The 19,977-nt window shown below is 47.2% G+C and overlaps 1 protein-coding gene across 2 annotated transcripts in view; it reads right to left on the bottom strand.

Moving 5' to 3' along the window:
* Positions 1-19,977, bottom strand: part of STK32B (serine/threonine kinase 32B) — a gene marked incomplete at both ends in the record, with an annotated part of 241,085 nt that overhangs the window by 30,459 nt on the left and 190,649 nt on the right. Inside the window, 2 exons of one of the 2 annotated variants that reach the window (XM_080928587.1) lie at positions 6,090-6,179; positions 14,448-14,485. In XM_080928587.1, the coding sequence (XP_080784713.1) occupies positions 6,090-6,179; positions 14,448-14,485 (128 nt within the window). The remainder of the gene's footprint in view (positions 1-6,089; positions 6,180-14,447; positions 14,486-19,977) is intronic. The other variant, XM_080928588.1, reaches the window with a different exon arrangement.

Raw genomic sequence — 19,977 nt, 5'->3', positions numbered from 1 at the left:
ACTCTGGAGAACTCAAGTGGCTAACTGACCTGAAAGTCCCATCGCTACTAACTAGCTCTCACAGTGGTGGAAGGTGCAAAGCATCTTGCCATTGGAGAAAAGTAAGTCATCAATATCACCCAGTTGTGAACCCATATGCCCATTGGGGTAATGGTGGCATGAACATTACAGTGTTAACCAAACACTTTCTGACTGGATTTAAGACCTGTTCTCCCACAACTGAACTTATCAACGCCTGGTATTCTTATTTTTTCATTTATATTTATATATTTATTTCTTTTTTACAATTTTATTGGATATTCTTTGTATTTGCATTTCAAATGTCATACCCTTCCCCCTCCTCCTCTCCCTCCTCCCCCTCAACTTGCTTCCATGAAGGTGCTCCCTCTCCCAATCACCCTCTCCACCTCAGTGCCTTGGCTGGTTGATGATGTTGTTCTTCCCATGAGGGTACAAACCTCTCAGCTCTTTCAGTCCTTTCTCTTGCTCTTTCACTGGGGCCCCATGTTCAGTCTGATGTTTAGCTGCAAGCATTCTCCTCTGTATCTATATGACTCTGAGAAAGCCTCTGAGAAGACATTCATATCTGGTTCCTTCCAGTAAGCACTTCTTCATGCCTGATATTCTTAAAGGTGTCAAAAATATATAGCTAGATAGGTCATAGGCCTAGAGGAAGAGCTACTACGACTACTCTGCTAAATAGACTTATGATTTAATATTATTTTATACTGAATAGTTTTAAACTGACTCCTGATGATTTATTGCTATACTCTCAGATCAGTGCATCTCTCAAACCCTCATTATAGATGCTTCTTCTTGTATTAGGTGTCAACTAATACAGAAACCCATATCTGGCCAATATGTAGAGAATAAGAGACTCTTATTGGAACGACCAGCCTCAATGGGCTGTAAATATCACATGCCTCCTCCTAAAAGGTTCAGGGATCTTCCAGGGAGAGGGATTGGAAAGAGTCTAAAAGCTAGAGGTGGTGGATGAATTCAAGGAAACAGTGTTTTCTGGACACAACAGGACAGAAGCACACAAGCTCAGACTAACTGTGAGAGCACACACAAAACTTGTGCAAGCTCAAGACAAACAAAATCCCACCAAGAAGGATGTAGGCATGAAATCCCGCACTTGCTGAGGAGCTGCTGACATTCTCTTGAGAGAGTGCACTCACTGCCATGGTAACTTCCCACAATACCCACATTTGCTCATCACAACTTTCTTGGGGACAAGAATGGACAGAAGTAAGGGGTGGGGTTGCAAAGCCGAGGTGTGTGGTGGCCTCATGTCTCCCGTTGTTCTCACCAGTGATGGATTGAGATTTCTTTAGGGCCTGACTCTGCTGCTCGAGTGTGAACTCCAAAAGCAGGAAAATGTCAGCTCAGCTCTGCCCTCAGGCACTTGGCATAGGTAGGACAGGAAGCCAAGCTGGCAATGACACTTCTAACAGTAATGGCAGTTTCTATATATCAATGTTAGCCATCTTACAGGCACAAGGCTGTGAATGTTCCACAGTTCTTCCAAAACATACCCACTGTGCTGGTTTGAATGGGAATGGCCCCATAGGTTCATATGGTTTAGTGCTTGATCTCCAATTGGTAGAACTGTTTGGGAAGGGTTAAGATGATGGCCTTATTAAAAGGGGTGTGTTCCTGGGTGACCACTGAGGCTTCAAAAGCCCATGCGATCTACAGTTCTCTCTCTCTCTCTCTCTCTCTCTCTCTCTCTCTCTCTCTCTCTCTCTCTCTCTCTCTCTCTCTCTCCCTCTCCCTCTCCCTCTCCCTCTCCCTCCCTCTCTCTCTCTCTCTCTCTCTCTCTCTCTCTCTCTCTCTCTCTCTCGTACTTATAGATGACCTGCTGCCTGCTCCCATGCTCTCTGCCATAATAGTCATGAGTTCTAAACCTCTGCAACTGTGAGGCCACAATGAAATGCTTTATTTAAGAAGTTGCATGGGCTATGAAGTTTTGTCATAGCAACAGAAACCTAACTAAGGCGTCAATTGAGGCTCACTGTACCCACTGCCAACTGCTCTCATATTGTAGAGCAGGAAGCTAAGACTGGATGGACGTTTGTCAGTCAGCATCTCCTGAGGCTTACCTCAGGGGACACGTGATAAGGATTATTTGGATACTGGAAGTCAAGTCCTTACTCACGTGGTCTGTCTTCTCTCTGTCTGACTTGTTCCTGTTCATTCAGCTGTAACAGAACAGGCTCTCCTAGCTTGCACTGCTGTTTTTCTCCTTAGAACAGACCATTCCCTCAGCCTCAGTGCCTTTCCATAGCTTTCTCCAATAAAACATGCTTTCCATATCATCTTCTGAAGGAAAGTGTTCATGAAGAGGCTGTCTCCTTCTGCCTGGAGGAACTGCTTCTTCTCCTCATACCTCTGCCTGCTGGAGATCTCCCACACTTACACACCTGTTTTCCCAGCCCTGAGCACTGAGCATTGGGAGGTTTATCTTTATCTACCACCCTGTGCTTCCCTCAGAACCTCATGCCCTCTTCACACTCCTAAACATTTACTCAGGTGGATCCTCTTTCTGTTGTACCCCATATGGCTGCTGGGTGGCTGCTGGAACATTTCTGACTTCTATTCTGATACATTTTACAGAGATTTATTCCATTCAGTGGTGAATCCCATATTTTTTTTATGAATGAACATTCAGTTCTGGGTAAGTATTTCTTTTAGAGGAAACTTTGTGTGTCACCTTTAAGGGCCTTAGTCATCAGCCTGCTCTGGAAGCCATGCTTGAAGCATTCTGGGAACTTGCCATCAGGCTTTGGAAGCAAACAGCTCCAGTGAGTGAAATCAATAAACTGTCCCTTGGCATTGGAAATTTAGAGCTTTGGGAACCATACGGGTGAGCTTTAATGAGAACCCTGAAATCCATGGCTGGCCTTGCCTGCCCCATTGTCCCTGAAAACACAGCCATTTGGAGATCACTCTGCAAAGCCCAGGAACTTCTCTCTTGCACATTGGATCATTAATTCAGGCCCAAGACTCCTCTAATTAGGACACCAGAAACCCTGAATCTTACATAGAGCTGTAACAATAAACTGACTTTTGTCTGAGAAAGATCAGCTTTTTAGTATAATGACTTGGTGTCCATGTTTGGTACAGAGATGGGAGCTTAGATGTCAGATCCAAAATGCTTCAAATTCCATCTCACTCTCTAAGTAGCTGTGTGACCTCAGGCAGGCTACTGGACCTCTCTGGACCTCAGACTCCTATGTAAAATGAGAAAAGGCTGTGGATACTTTGGGGATGAAGCATAATGAAGATGCACACACAGTAGGGCCACAATCATAGTATATGAAAGTGGGGCTACTGAGGAGTGACCAGATGGTCCCTCAGTTTTCTCTGCCTTGAGGTGGGGGGTGGGTGAAATCCAGAACCAGATGTGCTTTACTTAAGAGAGGCAGGTCAGGAAGCAAAGTAGAGTCTTGAGGAAACCAGTTTTGCCAGTATTCATTGACAATCCTTACTTAAGTTTAATATTAATTATTTAAGTGATTTATATGCTAAATTCTGGGAAGAAAAATCACAGAGGTTTTTATTCAATAGCCCAGGATAGCTTCGAACATGCGATGCCTCAGCTTTGGCCTTCAGACTTCTGAGATTCTAGGGACAGGCTGCCAGGCTTAGCCTGGATTCTGAATGTCTACATGTGTGTACACCAGAGATGACAGCAAATAGTGCCATCAGAAACCATGGGGACAGCTACTCCACAGCTAAGTGTTCCCCACGGTCCCACAGGTCACATGCTGAGAACAAACATCAATCATGGTAAGATCATCATGCGATGATGTCTGTAGAGTAAGAAGCAGAGCCCCAAAGTGGGGAGTTGGGGGACCCAGACAGGCAGTGTGTAAACCCCAGTGCCCAACACCTGACTGAGAACGGCAGAGATGACTTCAGTCTGCCAGCCTCGGTATGACAGAGACAAAGGAGGTGGGTGCTCCCTTCTAACCCATTAATGACTGTCCTCCTGGTGACAAGAGAGGTGGGGTTGGGTTTAGCTCAGTCATCATGGGGAAGGCATGGCTGTATCAAGGTGGCAAGAGCTCCAGCATCTATGGCAGAAGGGGGGTGGGGCAGCTTGTTGGCATCTCTGTAGACCAGCAACTGGAACCCCACTGGGCTATGACTGCCAATGCATGCTCCAGAGTCAACTCACTCCTCCAGCTAGGCCCCAACTTCCCAGAGTTCCAAAGTCTCTCAAAACAGTGCTATCAGCTGGGGAGTAACTGTTTTAACATGGGAGCCTGCAAGGGACAGTTCATATTCACCCTGTAAGAGTAAGAGGGAGACCCACAGTAGAGCAGAAGAAAGAACAGTGAGCAAAAGGAGGACAAGGTCCAGGTAGAGATGGGATGGAGGTCAATACTAGGTGCTCACAACAAGAACGATGCCTGCCTATCTCCTTCCCTCCCTCCCTCCCTCCATCCTTACCCTTCCTCCCTCTCTCCCTCCTCCCCTTATTTTCTCTCCACTTTCTTTCTGATTGTACCGGGGATGGAATGCAGAACCTCAAGCACCCCAGGCAAGTGCTCTACCACCGAGTCATCTTCAGCCCCGGCACAGATTCTAGTGCAACCCCCCCTCCCAACAGAGAGGGGAGCTGAATCTGTGAGGCGAGGGAGCTCTTCTGAGTCATGGAATCTTTTAGTAGTCGTTCAAGAGAACACTTCCCTTGTAAGACAGGGACAGAAAAGATGCAGAACGAGCAGACAGAGGCTCTTACCATAAAGGTACATGAAATGAGCTGCCAATGAAAAACGGAGAGCAGCTCAGATGCTGTGTGGCAGGCTGGGCCATTAATATTCCACAGGAAATCCTAGTGCCCATCCCATGAAGCCCCTTTCCTAGAGTTAGTCATGTCACTCTTTGCCCAGTGGAAGCTTGGCAAATGGGAAAATGTGGCAGGAGCAGGGGTGCTTAGCATATAGAGATTCCTGGCTATCGTGAGATGTTGCCACTGGGTGGAGAAACTTGCCAAGCCCCTTGATATCTTCAGTTAATAACTGCTGATGTCATTAAGAAGGCCAAACAAGTCACAAAAGAACAACACAAATGGCAATAAAAATACTCCTGAAACCAGGCAAGAGAAGCCATGGGAAGGAAGAAACAGAGAGGAAGAGAGATTGTTCCAGAAATAAAGCCCGCACAAGAAAGCACACAAAACCAATAAACCAGGAGCAGGGACTTTAAAGAAGACAGAAGCAACGCTCTTTCAGAAAGCCAGGACTGGGTGTCAAGATGGCTCAACAGGTAAAGACTCTCATTGCTAAGCCTGAGAGCTCAAGTTCAATCCCTGGGACTCACATGGTAGAAAGAGAGAACTGATTAGAATGGTTGTCTGTGATGGTTTGTACATGCTCAGCCCAGGAAGTGGCACAGTTAGAAGGTGTGGCCCTGCTGGAGTGGGTGTGTCACTGTGGGTGTGGACTATAAGACCTTCATCCTAGCTGCCTGGAAGTTAGTATTCTGCTAGCAGCCTTCATATGAAGATGCAGAGCTCTCATCTCTGCCTGCACCATGCCTGCCTAGATGCTGCTATGATCCCACATGATGATATTGGACTGAGCCTCTGAACCTGTACAAGAGCCCCAATTAAATACTGTTCTTATTAGAGTTGCTGTGGTCATGGTATCTATTCACAGCAGTAAAACCCTAAGACCTCTGACCCCCCCACATACATTCAAAACTGTAATAATAATTTTTTTTTAAGGCATGAAGAGTCACAAAAAGATTTGAAAGAAAGTGACAGATACTGAGGATTATCAGAGAAGGCTCAATTGGTGTCCTTCACAAAGCAACCTGAAATAATATGAAACAGCACTTCCACAAGAAGCCCCAAGAAAAAGCAGCTGCAACCATGCAAGGACAGACAGACATATGCTCAAGAATACAAACCTGGAATGACCAACACCAAGGCCAAGTGACATTCTAGTGATGCTACCTGATTCTCTTGAGAGGACAGCAAAGTTTTGTTCCTACCTCAAGTGGAGCCCCAGTGGGATGGAGGAAGTTAACAAGGGTATGCTGGGAAGATAGAGAGGGAGACCCAGGATGCTCACCCATGTAGGGCTTGGTGCCAGCCATGGAGGAAGCCTTCTCAGTTCCTTTCAGGACTGTGGCGATGTTGAAGTCCGTGATGTGCACATGCCCTGCAGAGAGAAAATGCAGTTAACCAGCACTGTGGATGTCTGTGCTCTCTCCCTGTGCTCGAGGCTGTGGTCCGTGGTCTACATGGTAGGCGCAGGTAACAGACACAGGGCCGTGTGTCCATCATAAAGTAGTCTCTGTGTCTTACGGTATCTATACTGCATTAGGTTTTATGTGTGAGCTCGGTACGGTGCCCATGTTATTTGTGTGGTTATGTTTGTGTTGCAGGGCTGGATGACTCATGGATGGATATAAAGTTAACCCACGCTAATCTGGAGATGGATGGTCCGTCTGGATGTTGCTCAAGAGAGCTGTGAGGGGCTGGGGTGGGGAGGGTTGGCAGAAACTCAGGCTACAGTTTACTGGGGTCTCTGGGCCCTTAGTATTGAACTTGATACAGACTAGAGTGAGAGGGTGTAGCCTTTCATCCAACCTAATATTATGACAGCAGACCTGAAAAGAATGGGAAACCTATGATAGGAGAGGGGAGGAGGGAGGGGGAAAGGGGAGGGGGAGAGGGAGAGGGAATGGGAGGGGATAGAGTTGTGGGCTTTGGTAAAAGAAAGGAGGATGGGAGAGGAAAGAAGTGAATACTGCAGGCTCAGCACTGGTTGTTGGGAGTATTTGGCATGGGAAGAAACTAGCCCCAAAGGATTTAAGGGACAAATGTGTGCAGAGTTACATTTCTCTCAGACTCCACACCACATAGAAATGCCTCTTTTGCTGTTTTGGAATGAGGCACTGGGATACAGATAAGAGAACTCAAGGGGAGTTTGCTTCGTGGAGACACAAAGGTCACCTGCTGGAGCAGGTGCACTGAGGTCCTGGGGGGACTGTGTGCATAAGAGCCATGCCCAAAGCTATCAGCCATGGTGGACAGAAAAAGCAACAGTGTCCTCAGGTACCAGTCCAGTACCCAAAGCACACATGTGCAGCGGAGATGTGGGCTCTATCACAAGCACTCCATTTCCCCCACCCCTGGGGAGAAGTAGTACTTAGATTGGTTTTTCAAGGATGAGGCTGACTTTGTCAGGCAGTTCCTAGCTAGATGATGGGGTGTTTGTCCTCCAGCTAATATCAGGCAACAGCACCCTTCTTGTTTTCTTATCCACAAGGTTAATAGGTAGATATATTCACCATCCTGAGTGCTGTGGGCTGTGTGTGGAAGGCATCAGCCTTTGTTGTGTTCCCCCCCCCCCCAAACGAGTAGTTCCATGTACGGTGTGTCCACAAATGCACAGAGGAGCTCTTTAAAAACTTTAGTATTTATATTCTTAAAGTAATGGTGGCTTATTCACATAAGCCAATTAACACAGGATGGCTGGGATTTTCCTTTGCAGTCTCTCTCTCTCTCTCTCTCTCTCTCTCTCTCTCTCTCTCTCTCTCTCTCTCTCTCTCCCTCTCCCTCTCTCTCTTTCTCCCTCTCTCCCTTCCCCTTCCTTTCTCCCTCTCCCTCTTTCTCTCCCTCCCTCCCCCGTCCATGTGTGTCCTTACATGGCTTCCTGGGATCAAACCTAGGTCATCATGAGTGCACGAAAGCACCTTTGCTGATGAGACATCTCACTTCCCCTCCATTTTCCCTTTTCAAAGAATGACACTTGGGATGCCACTGCCACATGTATGCATGCCACAGAGCCCTGTGCTGCTCTTCTGTCTACTACTGCCACCACCCCAGAGTCCAGTCAACCGCACCTGAGTAACTTCCTTCTGGACCCTGGTTGCAGGACCTGGTCAGCCTGGAATCAGATGCCTGGTAGTGTGTGCGCAATGGGCAACACACAGCTGACCTCAAGTTCCTCTTTCCCATTATGCTAAATAATGGCTTGTGACTTCCTGTTGGGCATCCTCTGATGGCTGGGCTTATGTGAAAATTAGTGTTGATCAAGTTTTCCTGGGAGACAGTGGATGGCACAGTGTGCAGATGAACTGGGCATCAGGATACTTGTTCCCAGAACTGAAAATGCCTAGACCTCCAAGGACATTGTGGGAGACCTACTAGCTTGACTCTAATGCAGGTATTATCACCAATGGCCAGTCCTCCCAGCCTTACCTGCACACTCTATATTCTGACATACTTCTCTCTCCCGTATTTGCAAGTGCAGAGAGCCACCTCACCCTCCAGCTTCTGACGTCATGTTGTAGGAGCTGCTCCCTCCTCTGCCTGGAGAACTTCCTACTGCTCCCTCCTCTGCCTGGAGGACTTCCTACTGCTCCCTCCTCTGCCTGGAGGACTTCCTACTGCTCCCTCCTCTGCCTGGAGGACTTCCTACTGCTCCCTCCTCTGCCTGGAGAACTTCCTACTGCTCCCTCCTCTGCCTGGAGAACTTCCTACTGCTCCCTCTTCTGCCTGGAGAACTTCCTACTGCTCCATCCTCTGCCTGGAGGACTTCCTACTGCTCCCTCCTCTGCCTGGAGGACTTTCTACTGTTCCCTCCTCTGCCTGGAGGACTTCCTACTGCTCCCTCTTCTGCCTGGAGAACTTCCTACTGCTCCCTCCTCTGCCTGGAGGACTTCCTACTGCTCCCTCCTCTGCCTGGAGGACTTTCTACTGTTCCCTCCTCTGCCTGGAGGACTTCCTACTGCTCCCTCCTCTGCCTGGAGAACTTCCTACTGCTCCCTCCTCTGCCTGGAGGACTTCCTACTGCTCCCTCCTCTGCCTGGAGGACTTCCTACTGCTCCCTCCTCTGCCTGGAGGACATCCTACTGCTTTCTCCTCTGCCTGGAGGATTTCCTACTGTTCCCTCTTCTGCCTAGAGTACTTCCTTCCCTTTTTCAAAACCTGGCCCATGAGTTCTGTTACCCATAGGCTTGAGTTCAGCAGAAAACTCACTTAAGAAGGGGATGCTTTCTCCATGACTGTGTCCATTTGCCCTATTGTAACAGAATCTTAGGAACTGGGTGTCTTAAATGTGTGTTCTCATATTTCTGGGAGTCTGAGGTGAGATACTAGCATGGCTTGGTTGGGGTAGGGCTCCTGATATGGTTTAAATGCATGTGCTCCCACGCCTTAGTTATCCCGCTCCTGTTGCTATGACCAAATGTCTAACAAGAAGCAACATTAGGGGGAAGGTTTTACTTTGGCTCACATGTTAAGAAGAATATGAGATGGGCAGAGGTGCCACCTGAGTGCTATAACTAGTGACACCAATAAAGAAATGTGTGACTGAGAGGTGGGACGGAGAAAACTAGAGCTGTGCCTGTGCTATGGGGGAAATGCAGGACTGGAGACAGTGATGGAAGAGAGAGGGCTGGTGGACATGCTGGCACTGCCTAAAAGGGTCAGTGGGAATGTGTACAACAGTCTGGAGCATATGCAGATGCAAACTCCACCATCGGAAGCTTGGGAGGCACCAGCGTCTATGGGGGCGTAGGAGCAGGAGAGCTGATCCCATTCCTCCCTGGCCCCTGCACAGCTATCCTCCGTTGACAGCTCAGATGCAGGTGAAGGAGGACTCATCCTTTCTTAGCGGATGGCCACTAGGAACTTGACCATGCTCCAGTGAATGTATGGACAACACCAGACAGACCTGCCTTTTCCTTTATTATGTTTTTTTCTTTATTTAGGGAGGGGGGTTCATGAGAGGGGACAGATGTGGAAAGACTGGGAGGTGAGTGCATTTAGGGTGCATAATGTGAGATTCCCAAATAATTAATAAAAAAAAATGTTTCAACGTGGTGGTGAGGACATGCTGAAAGGAGCCAGAGGCTAGGGCTGGTCATAATTCTCCATCTGGGAACTAAGAGCTCAAACACACAAGCCCATGAAGAACGTTATATGTTCAACCTCAGCACCTCCCAAAATAATGTGTTGAAATGTAATCATTAGTTAGCTTTGGAGATAGGGCCTGTAAGGGCAAAGAGTGGTCTGAGTGCCATTATATCAGGGTTAGTACATGAGTTGCCTCCTTTTCCCTTCGTCCTTCTGCTATTGGAGGGTGCAGCAACAACCTCCACCTCGGGACACCACCTTTTTAAGACACCACCTCTGCTAGTCTTTGATCTGAGTGTCCTGCTTCCAGAGGTGTGGTAACTTTCTATTATTTGTAGACTATTCAGTTTAAGGGATTATGTTATAGTAGCAGGACCAGGTTAAACAGCTCCCCCCTTTTATTTACACATATTTCTTACTTTCTGTGGTAGACAGAGAACTCCAGCCCCTTGATTTCCTCATATAGATACTAGTCCCATTATGGAGTTTTGTCTTGGTCACTGTTCTGTTTCTGGGAAGAGACACCATGACCATAGTAACTTTCATAAAAGAAAGCATTTGATTGGTGATTGCTTTCACTTTCAGAACTTGGTTCATTATTATCATGTCTGGGAGTTTGGTGGCAGGCAGGCATAGTCTTGGAGAGGTAATTGAGAGCTTCCTGATCCATAGGCAAAAAAGATGAACTGAGCCTGGCATGGGTTTCTTGGCACCTCAAAGCCCACCCCCAATGACACAATTCCTCCAAGAAGGCCACACCTCCTAATCCTTCTCAAATAGGGCCACTCCCTGATGACTAGGTACTCAAATATATGAGCCTATAAGGGCTGTTGTCATTCAAACCATCACAGGTGTTACCTCCATGATGTCATCTAAACCTGATCACCTTTGAAAGCCCCCACCTTCAAATGCCATCTACGACCAGAGCCTTGTCACATGAACTAAGGGTAGAACAGTCTCTTTCAGTACAGCCTGGGCTAAGCTTCTCTTATAGATACTTGTGTTCCCTTTCATTGTCAACCGAACTTTCTGCTCACCACTCTGCATGTCACCTTGTTCCTCTCCTTGCCCTGTTCCCTTCCATTCCTGGTGCATTATCACTGGCCTGGAATAAGAGGCTCTGCTGAGAGGTCACTGAGTAGCTTAGTGCCAGGCCCAGAAAGCACATCCTGCTGCCTGTCTTTGCTGTTCTTGCAGAGTTCCCAGAGGCTCATCTCACCCATGAATTTGTAAGGGAGGAAGATGATAGGTATTAGGAGGAAAGGCACCCATAGTCACCTTCTTCCATAGTCATGCCTGTCACCAGATTGGAATTTGGGGCATGCCACTTCCGAGCATCTCCATCACCTCAGCTGGCTCTCAGGATCCACCTCACACCCAAGCCAGAGCTCAACGGTGCTGTTTGGATAAAGCAACTGGGAGCCCAGAGAGGTAAGAACCAGAGGCAGCTGCTCTGCCCGTGGCTCTGGCCGCCCCTGCTCCCCCCATGCTCGCTGCTAAAAATAGCTGTGCTTTGGGGCTCTGCGTGGGCTGTGGAGCGGGAGGATGGCTGTTGATCTTCCACACAGATCTGATATCTTCAGCACAGCACACAGCCTGTATGCTCTGGCCGCTTATCTGTATGACGATCACAGCGACTTACCGCAGGAAAGAAAAAAAAAAAGCCAATCAAAGTCTACCCACAAGCTTATCAAAGTTTTGTTTGGTTCCTGGGGATAGAAGATTGTTCTTGGAGCAAGCCTTTGCCTGACAGAGGCAGAGCGCTTGGGGTGCCTTCTATTATGTAGGATTTGGCTTCTTCCCATCCCACAGTTATGAAGAAGTGATGTAGGCTGCTTCTGTGTACGGGACAGGCATAAAACGCAAGCTAGTTAAAGAAATGATGTTCACCGCCGAGATAGCGTCAATGTGACGTAGGCATGCCTGGGCTCAGCTCTGCTTGGCTTTGCTTCTGCAATGCCCATGAAAAAACTATGGGGAATGAGCCTGCCAGAGTTAACGACAGAGAAGCATGCCCAAGTCACCCAGGTAGACAACCAAGACCACTGTAAGTCACCCAACAGTCAGAAAGTCTCAGTCCTAATCTTCGTCAGAGTGGCCTCCATTTCAGCTAGACAGTATTGGTTGCAAGGGTAGCCCTGCCTAGCCTGCAGTACTTCCACCCACAACACCTGTGAGCCAACTGACTGCTCCTTGGCTACACGTTTATGGTGATGTGGTAGAATGGTATTCAGCTTGATCGCACATGGAACATGGACATGTTCCTTCCTCTTTGGTCCACATCCGCCAAGTCTCTACTGCTAGGAACTCTTAGACACTAAGCAGGGTTACCATAGTCTTTTCTTGCCAGGTGCCCAATTTTCTTTAGCTCTGTTCCCCATCCCTCATGGCTGCTGGTTCCAACCCCAAATCTCAGCTCTATCTTAAAAACTGAAGCCTACTCTGAGACCGGGGAGAACAGGGATGCTTGCCTGGGCGCTTCGGATTTTGTGGAATGAGCAGCTCCAAGCATCATCAAGAAAACAGTCATGTGTGTATATACTGATGTTTTTATCTCATTGAAATGCAGCTCTCTTGTCTCAAAGATAACACCTAATGAGATGAATAGCAACACGGGGTTCCCTGTTTTGCAAATCGCTTCCTAATGTGGTTTTCAGAAGGAATGGGTGGATGCTGTCAGAACGTGCCATGACCCACTTAGAAATATGCAGGTTCCTGCCCCTGGTTATGTTCCTACTGAGTGGCACCTGCTCAATAGGAAAGCTTTAGAAAATGTAATACTCGTTTTAAAAACTCATGAGATAAATGATCAAAGATACAGGAAATTAAATTTCTGCCCCAATGTTCATCAAAGATGTGACATGCCCTGAGGAGTCCAGTGAGAGGAACATCACTGTAAATTTTCAAGTCTTCAGAATCCAGGTACTTTTATATGCTATGAAGCTACACAAAGTCTGTAGTTAGAGAGACATACCACTGTGTGTGTGTGTGTGTGTGTGTGTGTGTGTGTGTATGTGTGTGTGTGTGTGTGCTTGTGTATGTGCAGGTGAACAGACATATGTATTTATATGTATATGAGTGTAGAGGCCAGAGTAAAACCTCAGGGCTTGCTTCTTGGTCACCATCCACCTTCTGTTTTTGACACATAGACACCAGCACCTGGGCTTGCCAATTAGCCTGGGCTGGCCCTAAAGTTCATATGCTAAACTGCAGGTCCCTATAGTTGAAGACAAAGGGAATTCAGAAATTTGATATTTAAAGAGCTAAAACGAGACCAGCAGGGTGTGTCCTACTCCAATCTGCCTGGTGTCTTCACGAGAAAAGGACACAGCCATACACAGGTGCATGCGTGAAGACCTACGGAGAAGGTGGTGTCTGCATCCTCTGACCATCTCAGAAGTCTGTGAATGAAGCTGTCATATCTCTACGTGTAGTTGCAGCAGCACATCAAGCTAACATGTCAGGCTCTGGTGGTCAGGTTCTCTTGCTGCTCATGTTGAGGTCCCATGGAGACTCATCTGGTACTACTGATCTGTTTTCCATACTGTAGCTCTAGTGCCTCTCTAATGCACTGGATATTTATTCCTCAGTGGCTCCCATGCCCTTTCTGGTAAACTCCAGATCACTGAATGGGGAAATAAGGCCCAGAGAGACCCGGCGCCCTTCATGTAGGACTGGGGTATGAAGCTCTCGTCTCCCTAGAGGATTCAGAATCCCACTGCATCCTCATCTGCTACAGCATCACCCTGCCTTCATTGTAAGGACTTCCCTTGGCCCTCCTACCCATGTCTCCTAGATCTCAGTAACCCATTCACCCTACGCAACAATAATGTGATGTCTGCCTAGGTTCTTCTGTACAGCAGCTTTGGAGGAAGTGAGGATTTCTGTAGGAATCACATCAGAGCCATAGGATGAATTGGGTCCCAGGCTTCCCTGTTGTCTTTCTATGGGAGTTTTCACAAATGAAAGAGCTATGGTCTCCCATGCATTGATTGGTGTTCCTGCCTAGTTCCTCAGGACAGCTGTCTGCAGCTTGAACATGTCTGCCGGAAGTCCTCTCCATCAGTGGGATATCAATGGATCCTGCACAGCATCCACCTTGTGGACCAGTCCTCCCTGAAGACTCTGCTTGCCCAGGAACCCTGCAAGAGGCACTTGCACCTCTCTTCCTCTTTATTGTATGTGCTTCTATGAACTGACCTTGGGTGTGTCTGACTAGAGAAAGGGACAAGTAAGAGGGTGGGTACTGATCCCAGTTCGTCACATACCTGCTTTCAGTCCTTCTGCACCCTTGCACAGGACTAGGACATTACTGTAATTCCATACTCTGGTCCTTACAGTGTCCTGTCAGCCTCAAACTAAGATCTAAACAGCAATGGTTTCAGTGGTGATGCCTACAGATAGTTAAACTCGACACCATAAAAGTGACATATATCACTGTCAGGACTGGAACAGTACAGTGTTTTCTTAGGCACCTTAGATCCACTCCCCCATCCCTCGTTGGCCTCCCATACCTGACGCTGCACTGGAGCCCTAGAGAAGGGAGGAGACCTTGACTTACCATGCTCGTCTAGCAGGATGTTGTCTGGCTTGATGTCTCTGCAAGAAAAACATAAAGAGGGGTGTGACTCCTGAGCCAGCCAATGGCCATCACAGCCTCAGGCTAGAGAACAAAGGGGACTTCAGGATGCTGCCTCTCCTCTGAAGTGAGACCTCAGAGGAGTGGCAATAGAAGCCCCAAGAAAGTGAAACTTCCTTATCTTTCTGGACCCCTGAGCAGTCTGTCTGTCTATTTTGTTCTGGGACATTCTTAATGTTGGACCTTTCAACACCAGCTGTAATGTTAAGAAGAAACTGTCCCCTGTGTATTGAAATTATTATTTGCTTTGTCATAATGAGGGGGTACGTTAAGTGTGAAACATGTGTCAGCAGGCAAAGACACTTCTCTGCCCTACAATCCTTCAGCCTGGAAACAATGTAAAACACAACAAGAGGGGCTGGGGAGCTGGCTCAGTCAGCAAGGTGCCTGGAAATTTGAACCTCTAGAACCCACATACAAAGCCAAGCTCACTGCCTCTGTCTGTAACTCAAGCATTATGTGGTGCTGGAAAGAGGCAGATCTTGGAGCTCATTGAGCAGTCTAATCCATGAACTCCAGGTTCGGAGAGAAATCCTGCATAAAAACAAGGTAGAATATGATTAAGGGGTAATTTTGACACAAAATTCTGGCCTCTGCACACATTGACAGGGAGACACACATACACACACACACACACATGCACTCATGCACATACATGTACAAGCATACACAGAGATACACAGAGAGAGACACAGACACACATACATGCATACACACTCACACAGACACACAGACATACAGACATGCACAAGCATACACACACAAATGTATAGACACTCAGACACGAATACACACACACACACACACACACACACACACACACACACACACACACTCCCCAACATGTCTGGCCCTTCATAGAGAGGGTCTACAAAACTTCTTAGGAAACTGAGACCCATAGAGCACAATGTGGATAGGAGTAGGTTTTTAGAAAGTTCTATATGATGTCGCCATGTTAGCAAAGAGCCTCTCCAAACCAAGGAACACTTTGTAAAGACGGGACTCTGCTCTATGATCTCTGCATTTGGGAAAGTGCCATCTACTTGTGTTCACACATGTGTGGCAAGGGAAAAAGAAAAAGTAGACCTGTGACAGCAAGCTTCAGTCCCCAACTCGCTACGGCCAAAGAACCATAGATTTCAGAGACACACACCCCACACATTCAGCGTAAATGTCACAGCTGTGCTGAGGTGACTAAGGACAGATTTCTCGGAAATAAAAAATAACTGTTCCCGAGTTGATCAAATATTAACTCTACCCGAGGAAATGCGCAGGGTTATTGCTGATGCCAGCAATCTCCTCCAGGGACAGAAGAGCAGCTCAGCATCTATATGTCAATTTTGATTTTCACTGAGCCTCTTAGAGCCTGTGAATATTGATGAGCATTAAACAAACAGGGCCCTACACCAGGTTCATAGGTCATCCACGTGACCAAAGAGGTTGTGTGTAGAGAAGACAAGGGGGCCCTAAGGGAAGAATGAACCTGATAACAAAGAAAATTAAAACAAAAGACAGGCTCCGATGTCAGTGTGTGAAAATTAGGTCAGCAAGCACTAGCTCCTTCCCTAGAGTGGCTCCCAGTAGCACCTCTCAAGGGGGAAATAAGTGTGTCAGGAATGTGATATAAGCATGTATGAAAGTGTCAGAATGAAACATGCTATTTTCTCCAATAGATATATACAAATACCACAGTTGGACAACTGATACACTATCAAGCCAGTTAAACTATCTACATAGAGGGGAAGGGGCCCCCAATGTCATGCCCCAAGCTGAGAAGTAATCTGGAGTTGACCACTGCTGAGGGAGGGCAAGTCATCTTCCTTTAGGTGGGTGGGCACTCGTATATCTGTCCACACCAGTAGGAAATGATGAAGGGGATGAGGCAGGAGGATCATGAGTTCAAGGCCACATTGGGATGCACCTTGAAAATAAAAGAACTAGCAGGAGGAGAAGGGGGAGGAGAAGAATATGAAAGAGAGAGAGAGAGAAGAGGGGAGGGGGGTTAAGGCCTGAGCCTGAAGATATCATGAGGATTGGGGTAACCTGTATTGTGCTGTGTAAATCAGAGATGGAAACTGGTCCTAGGACCATAAACCCTACATCACCAGTGGGGCCAGGACTCAAACATAGCACTAACACAGGGTTGAGATGACAAGGCACGATCTGGCGTGTAGGTCTGAACAGTGTCCCCAAGTTCATATCCGCTCATCACCCCAAAGCAGGAGCTTGCTTGGCTATGGAGCCTTGGCTGACACACCCAGAGAAGGATCTAATTGTGAAATTACCCTGGGACCAGAGCCTGTCCTGGACCCAGTAAAACCTGTATTTCTGGAGTAGATGGACATATGTGTACACAGACAAGGAGTAGGTCAGCCGGCAGAGATGGATGGAGACCTGAGAGCGGTACTCAGAAGCTGAGGAGCCAGGGAAGGGTTCTTTCCAGAGTCACTGGAGAAAGTATGACCCTGAATGCTGACTGGGGGCTTCAGACCTGGGAGAGTGGAGGTTCCAAGTCTTTAAGCCACCAATGATGTGGTGATTTGCTGTCTACCTTGGCATATTGGACAATAAACTGGTGAGGATGAGGCTTACCTCCACGAGTCATATTAGAATGTCCCTGCTTGCAGCATCTTGAACCATAAATTAGGGTACCATTGTAACCAGAGACAGGAGCTGTCTTGTCTAGCAAAGTCTAGCTGAGGACTCAGATTGCCTAGATCCAGACACCCACCCCTCTCCTGCGAGGTGGGCTATCTCTGTACCTCAGTTTCCTTTGCTGAGTGTGTTAAATAACAGGTGCATAGAACATGGCTTTTATGTCTCTCCAGTGTCTGGGGAGCCTCCGCCAGCTCTGTTCCCCAAAGACAAAGAGTAAAACTGATCTGACTGATAGACTTGCATCTTAGGAGGGACTCAAGAGAAAGTATATGACAAATGACCAATGGAACAATCTGGAACAAGTACTGGAAAGAGAGTAAACCAGGGTCTGGTCAAGATGGGTGGGGTCATGTGACAGGTAAGAAGCAGGTTGTCCTCTTGGCAATGAGGCAGCCAGAGTACCAGAGAAGGAGGAGGTGTTACCCTACAATGGGCTTCTATCCCATGGAACATGGCCGAGGTGATTGGTAGCCTTGATTTGCTTTACTTATGTTTTTATGTATGTATGTTATATACATGAGCACTTCGTCTACATGTATGTCTGCACATCAGAAGACAGCCTCGGACAGTTGTGATCTGTCATTTGGTTGCTGGGAATTGAATGCAGGACCTTCAGAAGAGCAGTGAGCATTTTTATCCACGAGCCATCTCTCCAGCCCCATTTATGTCTTATGACAGAATATATGGGGCTTCCTCCTGACCAGCTTGTTGTCCTATTGCAGAATCTTCTGAGGCAGGTGCAGTAAGAACCTGAAGTCTTGGAAACCACAGTGAGGCAGCTGCTCATGTGTGAGCCACCAGGTGTGAGCCACCAGGTGTGAGCCACCATGTGTGAGCAAGGCCACCAGGTGATGAGAACAGCCTGTGGTGGATAAGTAGCTTATATGAAAGAACCTCAGTTTTAAGATACAATGACTGAATTCTGCCAAGCACCCTGAGAACTTGGGAGAGGACCACAGAGTATTCACAACTGGCAGCTATGATTCTCTAAGTAGAGGGTCTAGAAGAGATGGGCCTGCATTCTGGAATACAAACTTGGGTGATTGAAAATCTCCAAGTTAGTGGCCTTTGCTTGAGGGGCTGTACTACACTAGCCATGGGGTCTTGGATACTCAACTCCAGGCCTTGGCTTCTTCATCTAAAAAATGAGAAGCAGCAGCTGCCCTGCTGTGGTTCCCAGGAGCCTTGGTCCACTACACAGGGCGCCTTTCAAACCAAGAGATGAAACAGGCAGAAACTAGAACTACAGGGACTTTTTAAAGGTGCTTGGTAGAACTCCAGGGCAGGTTGTCCAGCTTTTAGAGAGTGAATTCTGTTTTGTCTGGATGTGATTTTCTGGGAAGAGCATGGTTCAAGAGGTGGTGGCATGGGGAAACTGGTAGAGGGCTTGGAATTTAATAGAGCGCTTTCTGGCAGAGTCTCTTATCAGAGCTTCTTGTTCAGCCCTTCCAGGGCCATTTCCTCCGTGTCTACTTTTCACAGTGATTGTATCTCAGCTTTGGAGCGTCACCCTGCTGAAAACGAGATCCGTGTCCAGAAAGGACAGGAGAAGCTTGGTGTCCATGGGAGCGGTTGTGACGGTATTTGCCAAGGACAGACTCATCACTTCTGAGCCAGGCAAGGTGACACTTCAGTAGAATGTATACCTGGGAAGTTATCAAACCCGGGCTTGCCCTAGAATGAACCTCAACCTCTACTCAGGAACACTGTAGAACATCACCCCTGCTTGCTGGTTTTAATAACAGCACAGATAGATGGCCGAGGAGGGCCAGGAGGCTGTTTCTGCCTGTGCTCTTTGCTCGGACTTCTTACTTCTCCACACTGGTGATCTCAGGCAGTGATGGAGACAATTGAAAAACCCAGAGTGGTTTGATTTGCTATTCCCTAATTGCCGAGGACATCAAACACCTTTTAAAGACATTTCTTAGTCTTTTTTAAAGTTATTGTTATTTTCTATTGGGAATTCTGTTCAGATTCATAATCCAATGGCTTTTTTTTTGTTTTACTTTTGTTTGTTTTTAGTTATCTGTATATTCTACAACTGGACATCATCCTCAGGTCTGTCTTTGGACCAGTGCTATGTGATTGGGTGAATGGAAGAGGGTTCTCAGTAGGAAATTTAGATATGTGCTTACTGTTCTTTATTCTTGTAATAAATCACATTCTAAAATCCCGGATACTTTGTATTTATCATCTCCAACATATCAAACTGCATGTCTTTTAGGTTATGACCCAATGGCTTTGCAAAGCACATCTGGTCCTGGCCCTTCCCCTTTACAATCATCCCCTCATGGTTTTCTGGGTCTAATAGTCCTGGTGGGTTGATTTTGCATTCTCTGCCTAATTACAGTCTTAAAAATGAAAAAGTAACACCAAGACATGTACACAAACTTTAAACTTGTCAACTAAGGACACTAAAGGAAGCCACCAAATGTGCTGAATCCATGTCTGGCTTGGCGTGTGGAAGCAATTCTTTCACTATATACAGGCTGTGAAGGGTGTAGTTCCTTGCCTATAGCATGAAGCCTCACGTGGCTGTCCTCCCTCTTCTCTTGTTCCATCCATGGTCAGGCCCTGCTTGAGTGTAATGACTTCCTCAGCTATGTCAAAAGCTACCACTACTCAGTGACTTTGTCCAAGACCTTTGTCCAGCACTGGCAGAGCTGGGTGACTGAGGAAGCTGTGTTTGCCTCAGGACTTCCAAGCACATCTCTTAGCAATTCAAAGCTTTCAGAATGTGCAAACTGATCCAAGAATATTCTGAAACCAATGACTTCCTTCATGGATGAGGCAG

This window comes from Micromys minutus (genome assembly GCF_963924665.1).
Source record: "Micromys minutus genome assembly, chromosome: 1".
Classification (NCBI taxonomy): domain Eukaryota; kingdom Metazoa; phylum Chordata; class Mammalia; order Rodentia; family Muridae; genus Micromys; species Micromys minutus.
This window is presented reverse-complemented; position numbering and strand designations above follow the sequence as displayed.